The sequence below is a fragment of the Hemitrygon akajei genome, chromosome 6, assembly GCF_048418815.1.
Source record: "Hemitrygon akajei chromosome 6, sHemAka1.3, whole genome shotgun sequence".
In the NCBI taxonomy this organism is placed as follows: Eukaryota; Metazoa; Chordata; class Chondrichthyes; order Myliobatiformes; family Dasyatidae; genus Hemitrygon; species Hemitrygon akajei.
This window is the reverse complement of record NC_133129.1, coordinates 171,790,018-171,799,934: the sequence shown is the minus strand read 5'-3', so window position 1 is coordinate 171,799,934 and position 9,917 is coordinate 171,790,018. Positions and strand designations below refer to the sequence as shown.

Below are 9,917 nucleotides of genomic sequence, written 5' to 3'. Positions count from 1 at the left end.
CTGTAAACATACAGTAAAACAATAAATATATATATCAGAGCCCATCCCTAAGCTTCGTGTCCCATAAATTGATGGAGCATGAATGTTGTCAGCAAGAACAATCCCTCAGCAGTCCACAGGCGAACGCACGCACAACCACAATCCGACCTGTCTTCCACTGAGTGAACACTGGAGGGCAGCACTGTCCGAGGAGCCTGTCCCCAATCCAACGTGGACACTGCGTCACACCGCCTCTGGTATCTCCTCCTGGTGGTTGCAACTGGCGACACTGGGGCATGAGGTCCTCATCCTCACTACAAACGGGGCCATGCATCTTGCCAGTCTCACCAATAAACCAATGAGCGGACTTGTGGCATTCTACATTACCAATGTCTAACAGGGTCTTGTGATCACAAGATGCCCAAGGTAGTCACTCGCTGTTAGACTACACACTGCCTTCGTGCACTTTCTGTAGCAGGCAGCAACACGGTTTGCATCAAGTCCAGCTCTTCCACTAATAAGCAACTTGCTAATGACCTGCAGTACTTGAAGTTCTTAATGTCCTGCAGGGTCTTGTGATCATAAAAGATACTTCTTAAAGGGTTAAAAATACCTTTGTTTGGCCCCAGAGAGGCTGCTGTGTCTGAGCACACCACCATCCTACCAGAATAGTAAAAAACCTTTATTTAAGCTGGTGTATCATGGCATACATGAAGAATGCAGAATATGGTGCTGCTGTTAACGGGGCAAATATGGTCCAAGATCTTTTCCGAGGATCATCACTGTGTCATAGTGGAGAGGGTTCTGAGTTCCTGAGATGCCAGACAATGCTATCTAGAGTTTAGCTCCTGGTATGGTCACCGATAGCAGTAAGGTCAATTGGGAGGTTCTCGACAATGAACGATCCAACCAAGACTCAATGGTGGAGCTGGCACAAGATGGTGACACAGCACAGATGATGGTGAAGGCAGAGGAAGAGTGTAGCAGTGAACAGTCCCCTGTTGCTGTGCCACTGGACTCTGATCCCGATCTGTCAAGGACCGCCTGGTGGCTGCCCATGCATCAGCCTCCCCATGTTAAAGTCTCACACAGGCATTTTCCATCAAGGGAATAATTCCTTAGGAGAATGTCATACTGGACTCTTGTGAGCTCACTACTACTATAGTGTAAGAACCACATTTCATAATTTGAAAGATCAATAATTCTTCTTTTGCATGAGAGATCAGTCTGATAAGTCAGATTGTAGCTTTCCTTGAACCTGGGGCTACCCATTTTCAAGCTTTTGTATCTTCTGCAACACACACAAAAAGCTGGAGGATCTCAGCAAACACGGAGAGGAATAAAGAGTTAATGTTTGGGGTCGAGACGTCATCGGGGCTTTGTGTCTTTTGTTCTGGTCAGAGGAGAGAAGTGAGTACGACTGGCACGATGAGGGTGTGGGGAGGGATGGGGGGTTGGGTGGTCTACGATGACGCTGGCTGAGGAAAGTGTAGTCAGAGTCAACGGATTTGCGTGATATACTCAGCTATGTTCACAACTTTCTTACAGCCTTGGGCACAGCAATTGCCGTACCAGGCTGTGATGCGTCCAGGTAGGACGTTTTTAACATGCGTCTGTAAAGATGGTTAAGAGTCAAAGAGGACATGGTCAATTTCCTTAGCCTTCTGAAGAAGAACTTTCAGGTCTTCTGCTGGTCTCCTAAGTTTAAAGAGTCTCCCTCAAAAGATAATTGGCAGGTCAGCTTGTTTGAACTATGCTCCTAAACTGTGAAACTCAATACCTAAAACTGTAGGGGATGCAGACTCAGCTGACACCTCGAAATGCCAGCTCAAAACCAATTTATTTAACCTTGTTTTAAAACTAACATTGTTCTGCCTTTTATTTTCATGTTTGCACTTTATCCCATTGTAAATCACTTTGAATTACATTGTTTGTATGAAAAGTGCTCTATAAATAAGTTATTATGTCAAGGCAATAGTGCTTTTGTTTCACTGGTAGTGTCAGTGTGGCTGGTTGAGGATAAATTGTTGGTGATATTTACACCTAGGAACTTGAAGCTGTCAAGCTTTTCCACCTCAGCAAAGATACAGAGAGGGGTTGGTTGACTAACTCACTTTCAGAAGTCAGACTGGGAGATTTCAAGTTAAGCTACAGGAAAGTAATTCAAAATAAAGCTGAAGTATGTTCTCTTCTGTCCTCACACCTCTATCGAAAGAAAAAGAGCAATTGATTCATTGATTTACAAGCATCTTGGTGCATCTCTATCTGCCTTAAGCTGTTGATTGTTCAAACATCTCAGAAGCCAGCTATGATTCATCATTATTAATATAGGTATGGAATCAGGTAAGGGTGACTAATTAAAACACAAAAATACAACTGCAGATGCTGTGGATCAAAGAATACATACACAACGCTGGAAGAGCTCAGCAGGTCAGGCAGCATCCGTGAGAAAAGAGTAGCCAACGTTTTGGGCCGAGACCCTTAATCAGGAATGGCCCATTCCTACACGGTAGGAACCACTAAGCTGCTTAAAGCCCCAGAATGGTACATCCATTGGCTGGAGAAGCATTGTGTGTGACAATTGAAAACTGAATGGATTTAATTGATAAATATTTCAGGAGTCATTATTTGATTCCATGATTGATTTGATTGGATGACTGCAGCACTTTTGGTTGCACCATTAAATGGAACATCGAATTACTTTCAGGTGAATTTTGAAGAGTTTTAAAGTTCAAGTCCAAGTCAAAGTTCAAGTCAAGACACTTTTTATTGTCATTTCAACCATAACTGCTGGCACAGTACACAGTATAAACAAGACAATGTTTTTCAGGGCCATGGTGCTACATGAAATTTATATCAGAAGGAGAAAGGGAATCATCTCCATTATCTCAGTTTCTATCCAATCCTCAACTACCAACACAAAAACTGATTTTCTTATCACTTACTTACCTCATTGCTGAATGTAGATCACCTTTAAAATTATTCCAATAAAGTGGGAATATACTTCACTGGCTTTCACCAACAGCAGATCATGGAAGTCATTACCCAAAGTTAAGTTCCGGGAGAGGACAAACATAGATGTAATGAGCTGAAAGAATCATGTACTTTGAACATTTATCTTGTCTCATCCCTGGCAAGAATTGCCATAGGCACAATTAATGTCACTGCTTGGAACCTGTTTTGCCTGTAAAACACACAAACGTAACAATTGCTTACATTTGCTAAGACTCATCTAGCTCACCCTCTGCCACTATATCTTTTTTAAAATGATACATTTCTTATAGAGTTATCATTTAATTAATCAATTAAACATTACTTCCCGATTTAGTTGGAATCTTTTTACGGTATTCTACTTGACAAATTCACACTGCAGCAATAAAGCTATACATTAATTATTAAAAACAAAGACTTTATATTGCGCCTTTCGTGACCTCAGGCTGTCCCAAAGCACTTTACGGCCAATTAAGAACATTTTAAAGTGTATTCACTATTCTAATATCGGAAATGCAGCATCCAGTTCGTATACAATAAACCCACCAATGGCCATGTGACAACGACTAAATAATCTAATTGATGCTTAATGAGGGATTTAGTATTGGCCAGCGCAAAAGACCCATTTTCAAACATGGGACGAGATGTACCTGAAAGGACCTTACACGGTCCTTGATTTAATATTTCACCTCAGAGGGGGTCTATCCGTTCGTGCAGCATTCATTTAACAATGGACTGGGGTATTTACCTAGCTTTTTTGTTTAACAGTCTGGAGTGCGACTTCACAACTTGCTAACTCACTCACATGCGTCAGTGACACCGCCGTTGCCGTGCACTAAATAACCATCAGACAGAATAGCCGCAGCATCAACAGTATCCACATTCAGCGCTATGACAACGAAAATAAGCAAATACATCGCTAAAATCTTTGACCTTTTCACTGTCAAATGAAGAGTCCTGAGAAAGGGTCTTGGCTCCGAAACGTTCACGGTTTATTCCCCTCCACAGACGCGTGAATTGCTGAGCTCCTCCAGTATCTTGCGTGTATGCCGTTCACGATCTCCAACATCTGCAGAATCTCTTGCGTTACTATAACACACACACGCACACATACAAAACACACACACTTTTTTACATGTGCGCCCGGGCTGTCAAAGCAAGCAGGACGGTAAATATCGACTGCAGATTATTTGCTAAAAACCAGAAATGGGATAGTTTCCTTCCTGTTGATGATGGACAGCCGTAAACACGAGGATAATTAATAACCCTGAGTGATATTGTTGCGAGACAGAGTTGCATTCCAGGCAAGCAAATACGATTGCTGTTTCGGAGCGCTGAAATGATTAGCAGGTTGCCTTTCTTTTCACACGTCGTCTGCACGGCGGAGAAGCTTCTGCGCTTTGCACTTTCACTTTCCGCCGTTTCCCCCCCACCCACCCTCTCGATGGTGGTCCGCAGGAGAAGTCAGGGGCCACGTGCACGCCGCCGGTGGTTGCCGTGGAAACGGATCACTTTGGAACGTTGTGCGGGCGAGGAAGAGGCGCGAATCCGTGACGTCACGTTGGCCCTGAACAATCTGCGTACCCCCTCCCTTCGCTGCCTGGGATCTGTCTCTGCAGAGCGCTTCGCTTGCGGGGTAGGTAACTCTCAAATGCTTTGCGTTTGTAATTAAGCAGCAGCAACCAATAATCTTCCTCGGTGTCAAAAATATGCATGTTAAAATATAGATTAAATCGCCTGGAAGAAAGCAGCTTTTTTTTGGACGGAATGCAAAGATATTGTATCTTGTGCCGCTGAAGATGTAATAAATCCTGGTGACAGAATGACTTTTTTTTAAAAGAGTCCTTGATTCCTGGAGGGCTTTGCAAAGGTATCATTCATCCTCTACTGGCGTTCACTTCACTGAAGAATACAGGATTACTTCCTTCTTCAAAACAAAAACATCTGTTTCTTTTAGATACTTTCTGAATACATAAAGAAGACAGCCTTGCACCGCAATTGCTATTTTTTCTCTCTCTCTCGCTCGCTTTTGGTAAACTTGTAGCACTCCACTGGCTGACAAAAGAAATCTCTGCAAGTGCTTTTTTTTTGGAAGGTGGAGAAGAAGAGGCGGGTGAGATTGATCATCACATCTCATAATAGGCCGGGAAAGTGATGCTGATCAGATCAACGTGGCGGACAACATTTACAGCAACAATCGGCATATCATTTGCACGTTTCTGGATAAAATGGAGAGGATGCAGAAGCAGTAATGTGGCAGGAAGCATTCGTGCTGAATTCGAGATGGAAATTTGGCTGCGATGTGTGCACGAGACATTCTAGGATTGAAACTGAAATAGTTTTTTTCTCTCAAAGGGTGCAGAACATTGGTGGGCGAGGGAAGAGGGAGAAAATGACTTTAAGCCGGGGGAAAGTTAGATTTGTATAACGTTGCCGGTGATGGATGATACCAGATCAAGATACAAGGGTGCGTTGCCGAATTGAGAGGATATATTTTGCCCCACCACGGCTCATTTTGGGTGGGTTTTAAAAAATTTTTCTTTCGAGAGCTGTCGACTCAGAGCTGATAGCGGGGAGTTCTGATGTTGGAAATGGAAACGGGGTCGGAGTCGAACCGTCACCAGAGAAAGCTTGTAACGCACGGACTGGAAGACCAGAAAAGGGTAAGTGATCAGATATATGGAAACAGCGTATCTTTTCAGTTCCGTATTACAAATGCGGTCGCATTGAAAGTTGCATGTATTTGTTGCGGTATAAGCGGAACCAACTGCTATTTTGTATCAATGTCACTCGCACAATGTGGAAACAAACATTATCGCTTCGCATTCGTGTCGTGGAATGTTTATTGTGTTTATTACGCGCTTCGACAATATTGCAATGATGTCTCGCTTGTTTAATTTTAAGGGGGCTTGTTGTGGGGTGTGCATATTGGCCAGCAGATCAAACGCGGTTTCGCATTTCTAAGATCCATTAAATGTCATATTGGTCATAAAATTAATACGTAATTAGGGGTTGTGGTGCCTTGTTGATGAGGCTCTACATTGCCCATCTGTTGTTGGCACTGACCGCAGAGTGCACTTGGAATCTGCGAGACTGTAATATTACCCAAGTCGGGCTGCCGTGGCAGCTGTGATAACATCAATTGGTCACGGTTTAGTGATGTTCATTTTAACTTTACCCCCAATCGTCACAGCGATTATTTAATTTCATAACGTTATATGAGGGATTATATTAAATGACTGTTCAGAATCGAGTTTATGCTTTTCTCATATTCGCTGAGTCTTTCAGCTTTTTTCTAAGCACTGTAGATCTGTTCCAAAAGAAGACGATGGACAATGTGATTAAATGATTTCAGAATTAAAATGCGAATACTTTGTGAGCGTTGCATAAACATTTTCTGGACTCGGTTTATTTTGCTGGCAGTGATCATTGCACAGGTTTTGAGTAAATAGCATGGTGTTAGCATATATGTTTGAAATCATGAATTTAACATAAGCTTTTGTTAAAATGACATTATGCCTATTTAATTGTTCCCCAAACCAGCGTTTAGGATTTTGAAGCATGTAAATATATGTTTACACTTTCTGAATCAAAAGCTTATACCTGTAGGTATAATACAGATGTTTCTAAAAAGTCAGACCTTATTGTATATTTTCACCCTCAATAAATTAGTTGCGTTGCTAAGGAAAAGTGAAATCACAGACTGTGGTTGAGATGGAAAAAAATATGGAATTGTACCATTGACTTTGGATTTGAATACTAATAGCAAAAAAGGTGCCAGAATAGGTAAGATAATTGAAGCCATTTCATTTCTTTTTACAAGTGAATGGTTTGCCTGTGAGTTATTTAATAATGAAACTACTGCTATCCACTGGTGCTAGGAAGTTCAGTATTATGCAGGCAGGTGATAAGAAAGATCTGTGCAAGGTGTTTGGTGAATAAGGTATGTGACAATGCAGATTAAGAATATTCCCAATCCAATCAATCTCAGGCAATAGGTTGAAAGCATTCCTGATCTAACATTTGAGGTAGACTCTGAGCATAGTGGCAGGACTCAAGTTTGTCCTAAACTCATCTCTTTTTTTTTTACCTGCATTGCTGGGAGACCTTGTATGCAGGCCAGGCTACTCTTGAGAAGATGGAGAATAAATTTTGGGACTGTTGTTACATCACATTAGTTGCAAATGGGTTGGAAGGATTGAACAGGGGTAATGTGTACAGCCGAGAAAGCTGTCAAAATTTGGATTGTGCTGTAGTTCTGTGAAAGCACATAAAAAGGGACGTTAGAATCAGACATGAACAGACTGTGAGACTGGTGGACATGTATACCCTCTTGAGCAAAGGCTGCGAGTTTGAATCCCACTTCTAATAATCTACCCTACTGGACAGGGTATTAACTGACAGGTCTAATATTGCACTTTCAAAATGACATCTGGTGTGACCAGTATCCCTTTATTAAGTTAATTGACTTGACAATATTGACAACAGCACTGAAAGCCTCTTTCAGTTGGATGGGAGAGGTAATGGGGTGCTGATGGGGGAAAAATATTCTGGCAGAGTGAAAAGAGTAAATACCCTCATTATCATTAAATTCTAATTTTACTTTTGGATATGTTGGAACTAGTTAATTTCATTAATGTTACTTTCTTGAACTGCAGACTGAAGTCAACGTTAAAAGAGGAACGCTCTTTTGTTTTGCTATATTCATGTATGGTTGAATGATAATGAAACTTGCAGCTGTATTGCCATCAACTCATAACTGCAATCAGTAATTAAAACCCTCATTATATTTTTCATTAGAATATTCGGAATCTGAAAGTAATTTTGCATGTTGTTGTCCAGTCACATTGGAGGACAATGACAGGCAGCACAGTGGTAGAGCTCACAGAGCTGCTGCCTCATGATTTCAGTGATCAGATGTGTCATTGAACTGCCGTGCTGTCTGTGTGGAGTTTGCATGCCCCCTCCCCTTGAATTCATCTGGGAGCTCTGCTTTCCTCCCACAACCCAAAAATGTGTGTCTTGCTAGGTTAATTGGCTATCATATATCGCTTGTTGGTGAAATCTGGGGAGTTAATGGAAATGTGCAGTGAGTACAGTCGTTTAGTGTGTTTTAAGAAAAAGTGGATAGTTAATGTTCATTATAGACTCGGTGGGCTGAATGGCCTCTGTCTCTGGGACTATAATATTCTAAGCCTCTGCTTTTACACAAGAGCTTGTGCCTCTGCCTTGTATAAATGGGAGTTGCTGTTCATGAGGATGCTGGAAATTGCAAACTCTTTTGGTATAAATAAATGTGCAATGTGTCTTTTTATTGGAAAAAAGAGGCGGGTATCAAGGTGCTGGAACTTCTATGTAAACTCCGTGGCCAGGTTCGTCTGTAGAATAAGCATTAAATTTAATTTAGTTGTGTAGCACTCTCCGTTTATAGCAGATATGAGTACCTATTACATTCTACTGTCTGTTGCGGAAAAGAAGCTTGCTCAGTAGGGATGGAGATTGTTTCTTTGCACAGCAGAAATACTCAGTGAACAGAATTATGTGTTACTTCAGTGAAGCTGATTGCATTCAGTATTGAATACCAACAGTGTTTGAATGGAAAAGCCTGCATTTATCTTCTCAAGTTCACAAGCTCTCAAAGCACTTTAACAGTCAATGGAGTTGAGTCATTTGCAGTGAAGAAGTGCGGAAACAAATGATTTTTCAAAAATTTCAGCCTAAATGCTGAGATTTACACGTGTCCTCCAGTAGTGGCCAGTATCCTGTCAAAGAAACGGTCATAATTTTACGGCTGATGTGAATCCCACTGAGAAGCTGTGTGTACTCATTTGAAATGGGTCCTCTGAGCTCTTGTTCCACTTTCTCTTCTGTTGTGTCCTTGCTTTGGGAAGTCAAAAAAAAACAGAATTAGATTTGTTCTGATAAATGTTGTGAAATGTTTTTTGCAGAACTACATAAAAAATATACATTATTACAACAAGTAGAAAATAGTTTAAAAAGAGATGAAATAGTGAGGTGGTGTTCATGGGTAGATTGTCCATTTACAAACCTGGAGGCGGAGGACAAGAAGCTGTTCCTAAAATGTTGAGTGTGTGTGTGTTTTCAGGCTCCTGAGCCTCTTCCCTGATGACAAGAGGGCATACCCCAGATGGCATACCCCTTAATGATGAATGTTGCCTTCCTGAGGCATCACCTATTGAATACTATTGAACTGATTATATGTATAGGTTTTTTAAAATGATTCTGTGTGTAGGTTTAAAAAAAAAAGATCCTTGAATATTGAGTAGACCTGCCAGTGTACCTTCAATGTAAATGCTGAATTTGTTCTACAGAAAGTAAAGGGACACGATATAAACATTTATACATATATTAAGTCAATTCATTTGTGTTCCTTAAATTGTTTATATAAAGTGTGTGTCTTGGTTGGTGTGCAGTTGAAACTGATATATGCGGTGTCATCTATTTATGCATGTTAATATAGTTAAAACTAATTAAACATGCATTGTGATTTGTTATTTCTGTAATGCAGTATGTTACAGACAGATATGCTAACTGTGGAAGCTTTTCGAGGTGATTTGCAAAGCCTCTGCTTTAAGGCACTGACATTATTTTAAATTTGGTTGAGTAAGGTTAGGCATGGTTATAATTTGCCGCAAACTGGCACCTTTTTTTGTACTTTGGAAAGAAAATGAAATTTTCTTCTAAAGTAGCTAACAAAATTCAGAACTTGTTTCGGTTTCGGGTCTTACAAAACTCAGGACATATCAGCTGCTTTAGAATGTGGTTTGTGTTGTCTTTGTGTATAGTCTTTCATTGATTATATTGTACTGCTTTGCTCTACTGTGAATGCCTGCAAGAAAATGAATCCCAGGGTAGTATTTTATACTTACGACTGTGAGGCTAAGTACAGCTCCAATACCTTATTTAAGTTTGCTGATGACACCATT

General features: G+C 40.9%; 1 protein-coding gene across 1 annotated transcript in view; it reads left to right on the top strand.

The window, feature by feature from the left end:
- Nucleotides 1-4,640: 4,640 nt before the first annotated feature.
- Nucleotides 4,641-9,917, top strand: part of nav2a (neuron navigator 2a) — a 982,776-nt gene continuing 977,499 nt past the window's right edge. The window contains exon 1 of the mRNA XM_073049760.1: nucleotides 4,641-5,633. Coding sequence (XP_072905861.1) covers nucleotides 5,553-5,633 — 81 coding nt within the window. The 5' untranslated portion in view covers nucleotides 4,641-5,552. The remainder of the gene's footprint in view (nucleotides 5,634-9,917) is intronic.